The sequence below is a fragment of the Panthera uncia genome, chromosome A2 (assembly GCF_023721935.1).
Source record: "Panthera uncia isolate 11264 chromosome A2, Puncia_PCG_1.0, whole genome shotgun sequence".
Taxonomy (NCBI): domain Eukaryota; kingdom Metazoa; phylum Chordata; class Mammalia; order Carnivora; family Felidae; genus Panthera; species Panthera uncia.
Window position 1 is genome coordinate 150,965,886 of NC_064816.1, and position 16,364 is coordinate 150,982,249.

Below are 16,364 nucleotides of genomic sequence, written 5' to 3' on the forward strand. Positions count from 1 at the left end.
TAAATTTAACAAAAGAAATCAAAAAGTTGTACACTGAAAAGAGCAGAACATTGCTTGAAAGAAATTAAAGACCCAAATAAATGGAAAGATATACCATGATCATTGATTGAAAGACTTAATACTTTTCGGATGGCAAAATTCGCCAGCTGATCTACAGATTCAACTAAATCCCTATCAAATTCCAGAATTCCAGCTATCTTTCTTCCCCCAGAAATTGACAAGTAAATGCTAAAATTAAGATGAAAGTCTAAGGTACCAAAATTAGCCAAAGCATTTTTAAAAAGAAGAAAGGTGTTAGATAATTCATACTTGCCTATTTTTTTTAACTTTTTAATATTTTTTTTTAAATTTATTTTTGAGAGAGGCAGTGACAGAATGAGAGTGGTTAAGGGAAGAGAGAGAGGGAGACACAGAATCTGAAGCAGGCTCCATGCTCTGAGCTGTCAGCACAGAGCCTGATGCGGGGCTCAAACTCACGAGCTGTGAGACCATGACCCGAGCTGCCGTCGGACACTCAACCGACTGAGCCACCCAGGCATCCCAGTACTTGCCTGTTTCAAAACTTACTGTGAAACTACAGAAATCAATACAGTGTTGTATTGGAAGAGAATACACATTGATCAGTGAAACAGAATCAAGAGTCCTCAAATAAAGCCACACCTTTATGGGGAATTGATTTTAGATAGGAGTGCCAAAACCATTGAATTGAGAAAGAATAGTCTTTTTAACAAATGGTGCTGAGGAAACTGGATATCCAGTGCAAAAGAATGAATTTGCATGACTTCCTCATACCACATATAAAAATTAACTCAACATTGATCAAAGACCTAAATGTAAGAGCTAAAAGTATAAAATTCTTGGAAGAAAACACAAGTGTAAATCCTCCTGACCATGGGATAGGTGATGATTTCTTAAATATGACACCAAAACACAGGCAACCAAGATTAATTGGACTTCAAACTTAAAAAATATTTAAGCTTCAGGGCACCTGGGTAGCTCAGTCGGTTAAGCGTCTGACTTCAGCTCAGGTCATGATCTCGTGGTTCATGGGTTCGAGCCCCATGTTGGGCTCTGTACTGACAGCTCAGAGCTTGGAACCTGCTTCAGATTCTGGGTCTCCCTCTATCTCTGCCCCTCCCCCACTTGTGCTGTCTCTCTCTCTCTCTCTCTCTCTCTCTCAAAAACAAATATACATCAAAAAATTTGGGCTTCAAAGAACACTTTCAAGAAAGCTTAAGTCACCCCCCAAAATAAGATAAATATTTGCAAATCATATACCTTGCAAGGGACTTGCATCCAGAAAACCTTGAAAATTATATATTCAGGATACAAGTCCCTTATTTGGGTATTATTCATAATCGCCAAAAAATGGAAACAATTTGAATGTTCATCAATTGGTCAATTAACAAAATGTGGTGTATGCATACAATGGAACATTATTCGATCATAAAAAGGAATGGAGCTCTGATACATGCTGTAACATAGATGAACCTTGAAAAAAATGCTATGTGAAAGAAGCTAAGCACAAAAAGGCGCATAAGATTCCATTTATATAAAAGTCCAGAAGAGGTAAACCTCAGAGACAAAAAGTAGACTAACGGTTGCCATGGGCTGCAGAAAGGAGTGAATGCACAGTGACTTCTAATTGGTACAGGGTTTCTTTGGGGATGATGACAGTGTTCCAGAATGATATGGCATTATTGTTTGCACCGGTTAATAAACACTAAAAGCCATTGAATTTTACATTTTGAAATGGTGAATTTTACGGTACATGAATTACTATCTCAATTTAAAAAAAGATCTGGAAGCTGAACTTAAAAAGATTCAAATATTGTAGGTTGAATGTCAGGGGGAAAAGCATATTTTCAAGAGATACCCTCGTGAATAGGGGAACGTGTTGTATAATTTGCATTGTGTACCAACTTGTTTGATGAATTTGTGAATCTTCTAAAATTATAAAACATTTTATAAACTTCTCAGTAAATGCACTCTTTAAGTGGCCAAAGAAATTGACTATGAGGTACATAATAATATAGATGAGTCTCAAATAATTACAGTGTTGGAAATAAGCCAGACACAAACAAAAACATACTATTTTATTCCATTTATATGAACAACTAGAAAATGCAAGCAAATCTATATTGACAGAAAGCAGATCGGTGGTTGCCTAGGGATGGGACAGGTGTGGGAAGGATCGGGAGGGAAGGATTAAAACGTGATAGAAAGAAACTTTTTGGGGTGATGGATATGTTCACTATCCTGATTGTGGTGATGGTCCCCTGTTATCATACATACATCAAAACTTTTTAAATGTGTGCAGTTGATTTGTATGTCAATTATACCTCAATAAAGCTGTTTTTAATTGGGTTGTAATTGACATAAAACATTATGTAAGCTTAAGATGTACAGTATATTGATTGGATACATTTATATATCATAGCATGATTATCACCATTGTGCTCCTTAACACCTCTATCACGTCACCTAATTACTATTTCTTTTTGTGGTGAACACAATTAAGATCCAGTGTCTTAGCCACTTTGAAGTTTATAATAGTAATAACAGGAAAGGGAATCCAAAAGTGTTCGACGAAGTGTCTAAGCCAATAATTTACCTGCTTGAACAGATGAGTGAACTTAAATGGCATTTTCTATTCTGCATTAATTTTTGCTACTGACCTGTCTGTAGTTTAGCCAATTTTTACCCTCTTAAGAAGTGCTCTCTCAGTTGAAGGCAGGGACACATTATGAGGGCTTTAAATTGGAGGAAATGAGGCTTTAGCCCCTGGGATGAATTTTTAGCCTTTGCATGCTCCACGGGGAGGGAAGAGACCTACAGTTTTGCCAGAAGAGCCAAGTTTGAAGGTCTGGAAGTTTGACCAGGTAAGTTCCACGTGCCAAAGGCGATTACATACGCTGCAGCGGTCGTCCCGCAGCCTCCAGAGCTGCTGAGCTGGGTGTTGGCCCTGCCACCGTCGACCATAGTCTCACCATGACTCTTCGGGACACCAGGACCACTGCATTGTAACTCCTCACATCCCAACACACAATTTATTGCTTGCATTCATTGACTCTCATTATGATGACTGATTGGTAGGGAAGACCAAAGGGGAAAGGTTTGGTCTGGAACATGCAGTAATGAACAGGAGACTCAACACGTCTCCAAAGGCAAGGGGGAAAAAAGCAAAACATGAACTATGGGGACCTCATCAAGATAAAATCTTCTGCCCTGCAAAGGAAACAATCAACAAAAGTAAAAGGCAACCGATGGAATGGGAGAAGATATTTGCAAATGACGTATCAGATAAAGGGTTAGTATCCAAAATCTATAAAAAACTCACCAAACTCAACACCCAAAAAACAAATAATCCAGTGGAGGAATGGGCAGAAGAGATGAATAGACACTTTTCCAAAGGAGACATCCAGAGGGCCAACAGACACGTGAAAAGATGCTCAACATCACTCATCATCAGCGAAATGCAAATCAAAACCACATTGAGATACCACCTCACATCAGTCAGAGTGGCTAAAAGTAACAACTCAGGAAATAACAGATGTTGGCGAGGATGCGGAGGATTGGGAACCCTCTTGCACTGTTGGTGGGAATGCAAACTGGGGCAGCTGCTCTGGAAAACAGTGTGGAGGTTTCTCAAAAAATTAAAAATAGAATTACCCTACAACCCAGCAATAAGGAGTGCTGATGCATAGGGGCACTTGTACCCCAATGTTTATAGCAGTGCTTTCAACAACAGCCAAATTATGGAAAGAGCCTAAATGTCCAACAACTGGTGAATGGATAAAGAATATGTGGTTTATCAATTTGACAATAAATTTCATATCCAAAAAAGGCATAAATACAAAAAAAAAAAAAGAATATGTGGTTATATATACAATGGAATACTATTTGGCAATGAGAAAGAATGAAATCCTGCCATTTGCAGCAAAGTGGATGGAACCGTAGGGTATTATTCTAAGTGAAATAAGTCAGTCAGAGAAAGACAGATATCATAGGTTTTCACTCATATGTAGAACTTGAGAAACTTAACAGAAGACCATGGGGGAGGGGAAAGAGAAAAAGTAGTTTCAAACAGAGAGGGAGGCAAACCATACGAGACTCTTAAATACAGAGAACAAACTGAGGGTTGATGGGGGAGTAGGGAAGAGGGGAAAATGGGTGATGGGCACTGAGGAAGGCACTTGTTGGGATGAGCACCGGGTGTTGCATGTAAGCAATGAATCATGGGAATCTAGCCCCGAAGCCAAGAGCGCACTGTATACACTGTATGTTAGCTAACTTGACAATAAATTATATTTAAAAAAAAAAAAAAAGGGAATGGTGAGTCACCTGCTCCTTATCTAACCCCTTCTATTGGGTTTGAGCCAAGAGAGAGGGAAAACTGGTAACTAGCAGCTGACGGAACCGTTCACAAGTTCCTTGGTGAGATTCTGCACACAGGCAGAGCTTCCTTTGAGCCCTAAGTAACAAGGACACCTCATCGATGAGGAGGAGACAACTCATTCCCCCACATCTGTGTCAACTCCACCACTGCCCTAGCTGACTGAGGATAAGTGTCTAACAGCACCCAGGAAGAGACCCTTCAGACTGGGCGTGGGTGTTTAGCGTGGGGCATTTTCATCAATAGCATTAGTGAACAACAGGAGTATCTCCAAGAAAAATCACTCAGGTGCTTCTAAGTGGTGATGGCAGCTGTATTTTGATTCAAGTGTACATTTTGGGAAGCCTACTAACTACTTACCAAAATAATGGAGACCCTTTGAGGGAGGACTTGGGACCCTGCTGTCAATAAGAGAAGGTCATAAACCACTGTGATTTGGACACTAAACATTAAGATGATCTTATTCATTACTCAAAGCCTGGAGTATCCTAGGTGTACAGATTTTATCTCCTCATCGATACAGGGAGCCTGTACATTCTGATAGGGTGGGCTGTGCCTTACTCTTCCTTTCACTATGCCTAGAACAAAGAAGGTTTTCACATAATTTTTATTTAACCGTGCAGGTTAGGAAAGAAGGACAGAAGAATGGAAGGAAGGAAGATCCCTCAAAATCAGGCATCCCATCCATGATTAAGGAGAATAATGCAGATAGATAAATAGAATCGGGGGACACAAGGTCAGAGGGAGAACTAATGGCTCTTCTTTGAATTGCTTACATCAAAAATTCAGGCAGAACAACAAAAGATGAGAAAAGTGAATGGAGCACCTGGGTGGCTCCGTCCGTTAAGCGTCTGGCTCTTGATTATGGCTCAGGTCATGATCTCATGGTTTGTGAGATCGAGCCCCGCATCGGGCTCTGCGCTGACAGCATGGAGCCTGCTTGGGATTCTTTCTCTCCTTCTCTCTCTGCCTGTCCCCCTACTCACACACTCTCTCTCAAAATAAATAAATAAACATTTTTTTTGAAAAAGAAAAAGAAAACTGAGTTATAAACCATAAAACAAGGTTCCCTGAAGATGTTTGCAACCATTGCTTAGCTGAGGGGGAGGAGGAAAGAAGGAACCAGAATCAAATCGTTTCCTGCCTCTAATTTTTTCCCAGCAACCCTGGCTTCCACTTCCGTGTTTCTCAACGTGTGTAACTAGACATCATACCTGGTCACTGCCTCTACTCAACAACAGAAAATGAAGGGATGATATGAGCCAATGAAAGAAAATAAAGGAACTCAAGATAAGAAGTAGAGAGGGGAGTGGTAAAAATGTTTCGGAAGGCCAGGGGACCAATCACGAAGGTGTTTATCACTCCACATACCTGCGCAACGCTGTCCCCGTAGTAACACATACTAGGCCAGGATGTGTTTACAGTAAAGAAAAAAAGATGTCTCATTCAAGTGACGTACAAGATTAGGTCCAGAGACAACAGGCTCCCCGGAAATGGTGACTTCACAGGAAGACCCGCCTCAGACGAGGGGGCTTTGAAGTCTAACTCCCTGGGCTAATACAGTGAGCATCCCTCCTGGGCCATGCCTGTGGGTCCTCTTCATGCCTTCTCTGCCATGCACACCAGACTCCTCTGCTGGGTAGTTTTCTGGCTCCTGCGGGCAGGTGAGCTCTGGGCTAACAGATCAGCATCACTGGGCTTTGTGGCTCTCTGTGTCTCAAATAGGCCCTGGACCTTCATGTTGCCCAAAGATTTTCTGAAAGATTTTCCGATTTTTTTGACATCTAAATGAAAACAAATAATTGCCTCATGGCACGAAAAGCAAAATTCATGTGAGTTTTCACTCGAACACGGGAGACTTAAAAGATATTCGCACTCGCCTCGGGTTGCTGCATTGCCAAGCACTCACTTCCTCTGCCATTATGACCCTGTCTCATGTAACCTCTTCTCCTCCGAGGTCCCATGAATGCTGGCGTCACCCAGAACCCAGAACACCTGGTCAGAGGGACAGGACAAGAAGCAACGCTGAGATGCAGCCCAGAGAAAGAACACGATTATGTTTACTGGTATCAGCAGCTCCCGGGAGAAGGTCTGAAATTCATGGTTTACCTCCAGAAGGAAAATATCATAGATGACTCCGGAATGCCGACAAAACGCTTTTCTGCTGAATTTCCCAAAGAGGGACCCAGCGTCTTAAAGATCCGGCTGGCAGAGTTGGGAGACTCTGCAGTGTACTTCTGTGCCAGCTCCTTACCCACATCAATGCAGAGTCCCATCCTGTCAATGCAGGAACACCCTCCAGGCCCCGCCCCAGAAACAGCCACGGGCTGGGGAAGGGAAGGGCGCGTGTAGTTGGATTAATGAACATATTCGCTAGAAAGCATTTTGCAGGCGAGCATGGAAATAGGGGATGGTGGTGGAAGTATCACGAGACATCCCAGCCCATGCTCAGGAACTAAGACTGTCACCAGAAAAAGGTAAAGATTTTTAAAACCGGACATGATTTTTCAGGTTAGATAATTAGGGAGCAAAAGTTCTCTTTTCTTCACTTTATACTCTATTTCAAGTTCTCTATTGCAAGCTTTAAATAGAGAATTTCATTTAATCATCTAAGACAATCAGACAAAGGAAATATTTTTGTCTTTTGCAACATGAGCAAAAAGCAAATGCGGTTTCACGAGTTCATTTTTCTTCCACAAGCTCAAAAGAGAGAAGAAAGATACAAACCCAGGTTGTCTGGCTCAGGGTGCAGTGAGCCAATCGGAGAGAGACTCTGGCCGCACCCTTGGCCCTGCCCGCCCACTCAGGCAGGCTGAACACAGTTTGGGGAGGGAGGTCCCAGGGGGTGCAAATGCTTCAGGTCCCCTGTCTGTCTCCTCATCTGCAAAGTTAGAGACCCCGTCCAGAATACCTCTGGGATCCTTTCCAATTATCCATTCCAGCCTTCTGACAACTTCTGCATTTTAAGCCAGGGGGATCCCCAGAGCTAAGTTTCTATCCTCATTTGTCTTCCAACAGGTGCTTAGCACTCCAGGGAGCCCCCTCTCCCATCATGGGTCACCAGGTGATCTGCTGTGTGGCTCTTTGTCTCCTTGGAGCAGGTGAGTCCTGGGGTCAGGGAGCAAATTCCTGTCCCAAAGGTGCTAAGCTCCAGATCTAAGTCCTTCTACCCATGACAGCAGCATTAGGCACCCTCCTGGGCTATGTTTCTAGAGCCTCTCTTTCTTCTATAGGCACAGCAGATGGTAGAATCACTCAGACCCCAAAATACCTGATCAGAGAGGAAGGACAAGGCGTGACTCTGGAATGTGAACAGGATTTTAATCACGACTCCATGTACTGGTACGGACAGGACCCAGGGCAAGGGCTGAGACTGCTTTACCGCTCACAAGTAGTAACTGATGTTCAGAAAGGAGACATACCTGAAGGCTACAGTGTCTCTCGAGACAAGAAGCCATTCTTTCCTCTCACTGTGACATCGACGAAAAAGAACCAGACAGCTCTGTGTCTCTGTGCCAGCAGTAGAGACACAGTGAAGTACAGCCACCTCCTCTCTACGCAGAAGTGCGTCTCAAGCCCTGCTTCCCCACCAGGTGGCAGGGTCTTTCTGTGTTCAGTGCCCTCACCTCCCTGCTTTCTTCCACTTTCACCAGACGCTCAAAGCAGCTGCTGCCATCAACGTGCTTCACGGAATGACAAGACACCTCAGTGATCCACTAAGTTGGTTTTTGAAATTACGTCTATATTTTTTGTATCTGTATCAGAGAGGGACAGAACAGAGAGAGGGAGAGAAAGTAGGAGGAGGAGGACGGGGGTGGGGAGGCGGAAAGAGAATAGACAAAAGAAAAAAGATGTTAATTTTACATCCTGGCTCTTCTTACCAAATACTAGAAAACACGAATGAACAGAAAATTGTCTCTTCCTTCAGAATAATAAAAGCCAAGGAGGGAGAAAGAGGAATAGAAGACAAAGTGGTCAAGTTTCATATAATGTGTATTTTAATCAGAGATGTCAGTGGGCTATGGGAAGTAACATGGCCGATTTTGGTGACACCAGGAAGGGCTTCAAAGAGAATGCAAAACCATGAGATGAAACTTCAACGATGAGTAGAATTTCATGAGGTAGACAAGCACCAACTGTGACAGGCTTAGGGAACTGGCAGGAGCGAGTGATGAGCTAAAGTCAGGAGTGAAGATGGTCACCTCCACCCCCAGAACATGGCAACAGGAGATGATTTGGAGGAACGAGTGGAGCGAGGGTGTTAAGAGAGTTGAGTTTCTATTTCCAGTGGGCCTTCTTTGGATACCTACATAGAAATACCTAGTAAGCCCCCGTAAATGTACACCTGGCACTTGAAGAGACAGTTGGACTTGAGAGAAATATTTGCATGATTAATCATCAGACAGGAGGTCAGTATTAGTTTACAAATGCTCTTTATGTTGTCTGTATGGTTTCTCCCTCTGTGGTCTGACACAAATCTATCAAATTAAAAGGCTAATGGTGTTAGTTCTTAGGACTTCATTTGTTTACAAATATTTATTTGATCACATAATTCTGCTTGCAGAAATGAATGACAGTTTATATTGTTCAGACTGTCCCTTCCATTGCATGTAACTAAAAATGCTGGATGAAATATATTCTTAATTATTCTTGGAAGCAGTTAAGATCCTTAGTCTGTTCTCCTGAAAGGCCCTGTATTTCCCAGGACAAGCAATTTCTGGGAAGATGTGGGGAGTCCCTGACCATTACATATAAGCCTGGGCTTTGTGCATTTTATTTGGTTTCATTTCTGAATTGTTAACCTTGGATTTCTTCTCTCATGTATTCTGTGGAAGCTTGCCTCACACAGAAGCCAAAATACTGAGGAAACAGAAATGGGAAAGAGACACTAACCTACGAATAGGATTTACAACCCTGAAATATGGTGTGATGAACACAAGCCCTCATTGCAACTAATGTCCTTGGACCATAGTAAAGAAACCATCCGAAACGGGATGGATCTAAGATGCTTTACTTTGTCCAGACCATGTTCATTGATACCTTCCGACAATAATTTCCTGAGCAGGCTGATACAGTCATGGACCAGTAGGAGACACAGCCCCTGGAGTTTGCTCCTCCATGGGTACAAACCATATTCCAGAGGTGATAGAATGGGGTGAGGTTATCTGTCCAATGAAAGAAAGGAAATTAAAGGGAGGACAGTAGGAGACAGACTGTCTCACTTTTCTTTATTATCTTGGATACAACTTGAAAGGATACAGATTTCCTCCTGTCAGTTGACAAATTTAGAAAACAAAGACTTAACAGGATTTTAAAACATCCACTCTAAAACTATTGAACCATTTACCTTTTCAGAGTGATCTTGATACTAAAAAGAACTGCTTAGCTGTGACGTTTCATAATAATTCCTATTATTATTATTATTTCCTCCATTCCCATGACCAAATTGTAAGAGTTATTACATGAAATGGAAGTCAAAAAGTAAAAATATCACTAGGTCTTTCCTTAGCAAGTTTTGAGGAGCCATTATGCCTATTAATGAGGAAGGGCAATTTATATAAAAGTATAATCAAAGAGCTGTAGCATTTCTTGGGAACAGTAAACATAATTTCTGAATTTAAAAATATACTGGAAGCAATCAAAAGTAAATTAGGCTAGCCAGAAAACCAATTTTCTAATTGTATGCATACTCAGGGAATATTCCAGGATTCTGAGGAAATAGAAAAGGATATGGGAGAAAAATAACATCACAACAGCTTTATTCATGATGACTTCAAATGGAAAAACACCCCAACATCTATCAATAATGCAATAGATAAATAGTGCGACATTTATACACTAGAATAAAATATAGCAAAAGAATCAAATATTATTTGCCAAATCATGGCTGAATCTCATCGACCTAACGTCGAACAAAGAGTGTATAGCGTATGAAGTTAAGGTAGTGGCTGCATGTGGAGGCATTTTTAATTTTCTTAGAGGGAAGCATGAGAGAGGTTTCTGGGGTTCCAAAAATGTCCTATATCTTGATCTGGCTGGTAGTTATCCGAGTGCATTCATTCTGAAATTCAAGAAGCTGTACACTTAAGATTTGTGCAGTCTACTATATGGATTATATATCTCCCTTTAAAAGCTTAGAAAAACAACCACTGCCACCACCCCAAAATGTACTGACTTAAAACACATATATAGTCTCTCTCATGGTTCTGTGGGTTGAATGGGCTCTTCTGGGCAGTGCCCACTTGGGGGCTCTCATGTAATGACAGACAGATAGTCACTGGGGCTGGAGATACTTGAAGGCTCAGCCAGGCTGGACATCCCAGGTGGCTTCCTGATGCCCATGTCTGATACCTCACCTGGGACGGCTGGAGCAGCTGTAGACCACCCAGCATGTCTCTTTTCTCCACAGAGCCCTTCAATGCGGTTAGGTAGGTTTCATCACCGCACGGTGGCCTTGGGGTAGTTAAAACTATTACATACTGGCTGGTTTCCCCAAGAGTGAGCATTCAAGAGACCCAGGTGGAATCTATAAAGCCACATATGAAAATCATACAGTGTCCCTTCCCCCACATTCAAGTCAGCCCAGATCTTTACAGGATGGGAATGCTGGGAAGGATGGTTCTTCTGGGTGCCATCTTTGAGAAGTAGCTACCAGAATGTAATAAATTGGTACTGCTAATCCTGTTCCTCACTGCTTTTAGACCAATGATGACTTCAGAGTATAATGACAGCTACTTCATTTGCAAATATTTTTCTTGAGGTCAACTCTAATCAAGAGGTATAACACAAAGTTCTGGGAAATGCATTTCTTCCACAGTTCAGTTGATGATGAGTATGAAACACCATAGATATATACCTGATGGCTGCTGGTCCTCAAGAAGAGTAGAAAGAGTTTCTTCTGATCCAGGGGCCTCCAGACACTTCATCCCTTATACATCATAATGTTGTGCAGACGTAATACATTACAAGGCACATTCACCTACTCTTTGCAGAAAAAGTACAGTTATGGTGAAAAGCGGCCTCATCATAATGCGGTCTGCCCCCACCATGAAAAAAATACAGCCACAAGAGCATGTCAGATGCCCTTTAATACATACATCAGTATTTTGCACATAGTAATCTTTAGTACACAATATTATATTCACTATGATAAAAATCTATGTCACTATGCTACAAACATAATTTGTTGGATCAAGCCTAATCCCACCTTCCTTAGTTACTCACTCCAGATATACAGAACTAAATATTCATGAAGCAAAACTGGGAGGTTGTTATAAGAATAAAAGTATAATGTTTTGGAGAAAAATCTTCAGTTTCTTTGAAATTGCTATACATTTCTAAGCACGAGCCATTTAAATAAATATTCCAGCATGTTCAAAGCAGAAATAATTCCCTAAATCTCCTACAACCTATTTCCATTGGCCAATACTTAGCCTATGACCTGTATCATGGGGAAATAGCTGTAAACAAATTATCCTCGTAGGCTTCACAGTGATTCACACAGAGATGTGCAAACTACGATAAACAGCTATGTTTAGTATTAAGACCATCCATATGACGGCGACCAGCATGAGATAGTCGTGAAATAAATACTTCATTTAGAAGATGAGAAATTGTCTTTATCATCAGTATGAAGAAACATTGAATTTATAGCCTAGAATTTCTGATGCTCACTCATGATTGTTTATCACCACGATTGTTAGTGACTAACAATCATCAGTTGTCTGACTTACTTTGAGGATATGTTACAGAAGTAAAGAATAGGCGATAATTCCTTTTAATGCACAAACACACAGCTTTTTTCATGAGTAAAGCTAAGAAACTTCTTTAAGTCAATTCAATGATCTGGGTCTTAGCGCATGTTCTATAAAGTTAGGAGTAGAATTAGAACATCTGAGGCCCCTTTCAGCTCTTTGATGGATCCTGCATCACTGGAAAAAAACATCACCACGAGAGGGCAGATTGGAGCATCTTCAGGAATATGTAAGCAGTGGTCCATCCTTCTAGGGGTGGAGAAAGGGAGAATAAGATACAGTGAGAGAGGTGTGCTATGAGGCCAGTATCTGAAGATGCTCATGCTTCTGCTGCTCCTGGGGCCCAGTATGAGCCTTACAATCTGAGTAGTTGGGGCAAGTGTGTGTGTGTGTCTGGGTGTGTGTGTGTGTGTGTGTGTGTGTGTAATGGCATGAGTGGAGCATTAGGCAGAGGTTGTGGATTATTTTATGCAGATCAAAATGAGGGGGGACATTCTTGCTCTCTGGAGGTATGAAGGGAAAGGTGAGAAGTCACCAGGCAGGGGAGGTGGGGGATTATGGTCCTAGGGGGTCTAACAGGAAGATTTCACAGAACAGCAGGAATCTCTGGGTGCTGTGAGTTTTCTGCCTGTGGTACAGGCCTCCTTCACCTCTTTGACCTCTGTGTCAGCAGGTTCTGGGCTTGGTGCTCTCGTCTCTCAGGATCCAAGAACAGCTGTCTGTAAGAGTGGAACCTCTGTGATGATCAAGTGCCATTCGGTGGGCATTCAAGCCACAACTGTGTTTTGGTATCGTCAGTTCCCGGAACAGGGTCTCACGCTGATGGCAACTTCTAATGTGGACTCCAAAGCTGCATATGAACAAGGTTTCTCTGAGACCGAGTTTTCCATTAGCCATCCAAATACAACATTTTCATCTCTGACGGTGATGAGTGTGAAACCTGCAGACAGCAGCCTCTACTTCTGCAGTGCTAGTAACACAGCGCTGGGCAGAGACCAGAGACCCAGACAAGAACCCTGTCAACAGCCACCCTCTTCCCCACCTCACCGAACTCCTGGAGCCTTGTGGAAGGAATTGCGGAGAGAAAAAAACCACAGCTTTTCTGACTGAGACATCTGTGAGCTTGTGTGTGTGTGTGTGTGTGTGTGTGTGAGAAAGAGAGAGAGAGAGAGAATATCTGAGTATGGAGTTGTTTCATAACTAGCAAGATGGAAACAGAGCTGGGCCTATAAAGTGGCCAAGCTACATAGAAATGTCCCTGGGCTAAAAGCTATAAAACCTAGGTATTTTTCCTGACTGTCCAACACACACACACACACACACACACACACACACTCCACAGAGGCACAACACTGCCCAGCAATGGAGACATCACTGGGAGAACTTCACAGGCTTCTAGGAAGTCAGGGTTCCTTAAGTCTCCCATATCCTTGGATGCGCCCATTCTGAGCGTCCATTTCCTATCTTATACATGAAAGACTTTCCAGGTTATGAGTCTACTGGCTCTGTAATTCAACGTCCCACAAACATAATTTCCAGAAGTAGTTTACAGGAGTCTCAAGCCAGTGGCTACAGCACATGCCCTACCTCAGGCGTGGCAGTGAGCAGTTGATAGGCTCCTACCTATCACAACCTCCTACCACTGTGGTCGCTCCTCCATTCTGGAATATGGAAAGCAGTCTGACTACTTCTGACTGACCAATGTCCATTTAAAACCTTCTCTAAATATCCGAGTGTCATCTGTAATCTACTCTCTGGTGCCATTTAAAAAAATCAACTAAGGGGGTACCTGGGTAGCTCAGTCAGTTAAGCATCCAACTTCAGCTTGGGTCATGATCTCACAGTTTGTGAGTTCGATCCCTGCATCAGACTCTGTGCTGACTCTCAGAGCCTGGAGCCTGCTTCAGATTCTGTGTCTCCCTCTCTCTCTGTCCCTCCCCTGCTCATGCTCTGTCTCTCTCAAAAATAAATAAACATTAAAAAATTTTTTTAATCAGTTAAGATTCTTTTATTTTTTCTAAGAAAAATGGACTATGGCTAATTTACTCCAGGTGACTCTTGATCAGTTACTCCCTTGAGAATTTGAAGCCCCTGATTTTATAGATTTGATGATTATCTTCCTTTTAAGAAAAGGTATAAGAAAAAAACATTAAATATTGTTCCTAATATCAAGATCCATGAGTCCTTTTAGCCGGACACATTGTTTTCTCCTTATAAGAATATAAGGCAAAAAGAAAATGTTTTACAAGATCCTTTGAAAGACCCCAGTCTAAATTATTTTTGAGGAACATATTTGTAGTCATTCTGAAAGCATAGAGTCATAAAATAAACCACTTCAAATAACTAATGAAATTAAGATTAGATGCTATGGTTGTCATTTTTCCTTGCTCCAAAAATGTTCATAAAAACAATCAAAATAACATCCACCTTCGAAGCTGTTACTTGATTGTAAGTAAAACCTCTGGATTCACTATCCCCAAAGGGGTGTGGGTAGAGAGGGCTCAGACTTTTGAAATTAATCCTCTTACAAGCAGAGGGCTGAAACCAGGATGGACAACAAGTGAGTGTCTTGGGTAGAAATCAAAAAGCCAGTAGAAAATCTCTTAGACAGTTTTAAGATTCTTGTAAAAAACTTCCAATTCACTGTTTGCCTCTTATAAGCAGAGGGCTGAAAACAGGATAGACAACAAGTGAGTGTCTTGGGTAGAAATTGAAAAGCCAGTAGAAAATCTCTTCGACAGTTTTAAGATTCTTGTAAAAAACTTCCAATTCACTGTTTGAAAGGAAAGCAAGCGTTTTATTCTGATATAGTCCCACTTGTCTATTTTTTGCTTTTGTTGTCAGTGACTTTAGGGTGATAAAAAAATCATCGCCGAGACCATAGTCAACAAGTTTTCCTGTGTTTTCTTCTAGAAGTTTTACAGTTCCAGATCTTATGTTTAAGTCTTTGATCAATTTTAAATTGATTTTTTTGTGCATCGTACAAGATAGGGGTCCATTTTCATTCATTTGCATGTGGATATCCACTTTTGCCAACACCATTTGTTGAAGAGACTGTCCTTTCCCACTATGGCACCCTTGTCGAAGGTCAAGGTAGGTTTATTTCTGGGCTTTCTATTCTGTTTCACTGGTCTATATGTCTGTCTTTATGTCAGTATCATACCCTTTTAATTATTATAGCTTTGGTGCTCACTTCGGCAGCACATACACTAATTATTATAGCTTTGTATGGAATTGGAGAAAATATTTGCAAACCATATACCTGATAAAATGTTAGTATCTAAAAATGTATAAGAAACTCCTACAACTCAATAGCAAATTGAAAAATAGTAAATAATAATAATTTTAAAATTGCCGAAGGACTTGAATAAGCATTCCTCAAGACATGTAAATGGACAGCAGTTAGATCAAAAGGTGCTCACGAAAGACCATTCATCATCAGGGGAATGCAAGTCAAAACCAAAATGAGATATCACTTCCCATGGCTATTATCAAAGGAACGAAGATAAGTACTGGTGAGGATGTGGAGAAACTGGAACCCTCCTACACTATATGATGGGGCTGCTATGGAAAACAATATGGAGGTTCCACCAAAAATTTAAAGAAAATTTTTTAATTAGAAAAGAAACTTAAACACTACCACCCAACAAATTCCTCTTCTGAGTATTTAGCTAAAAGAACTGAAATCAGGATCTTGAAGAGGTATCTGCACCCCCATTATTCACAACAGCCAAAATATGGAAGCAACGCAAATGACCATCAATAGGCAAATGGATAAAGAAATGTGGTGTATACATATCATAGAATATTATTGAACCTTAAAAAAGAAGGCAATCTTGCCATTTGCAACAACATGGATGTTGTTGGAGAGCAAAGCCAGGTGAAATGAGCCAGTCACAGAGAGATGAGTAAAGCATGACTCCACTTATATGAAGTATCCAAAGTAGTTAAACTCCCAGGAGCAGAAAGTAGAATGGTGATTGCCAAGGTCTATGGGAAGAAGGAAATGGGGATTTGTTGGACTGATATAAAATTCAGTTATGCAAGATGGAGACTTGCTCGAGATCTGCTATTCACACAGTTGTACAACGTAGTGCCTATCCTTACCAATGTTGTGTTGTGCACTTCAAACTTTGTTAAGAAGGTAAGTCCCATGTTAACTGTTCTTGCCACCAAAACACACACACACACACACACACACACACACACACACA

General features: G+C 41.4%; 1 protein-coding gene and 1 gene segment (V, D, J or C); both read left to right on the plus strand.

The window, feature by feature from the left end:
• Positions 1 to 5,930: 5,930 nt before the first annotated feature.
• On the plus strand, positions 5,931 to 6,916 carry LOC125931021 (T cell receptor beta variable 18-like). The segment is given in 2 exon segments: positions 5,931 to 6,060; positions 6,354 to 6,916. Coding segments are annotated over 2 exon segments (477 nt in total).
• Positions 6,917 to 14,699: 7,783 nt separating this feature from the next.
• The window catches only part of LOC125930485 (anionic trypsin-like), a 3,697-nt gene continuing 2,032 nt past the window's right edge, over positions 14,700 to 16,364 (plus strand). The window contains exon 1 of the mRNA XM_049642308.1: positions 14,700 to 14,710. Coding sequence (XP_049498265.1) covers positions 14,700 to 14,710 — 11 coding nt within the window. The remainder of the gene's footprint in view (positions 14,711 to 16,364) is intronic.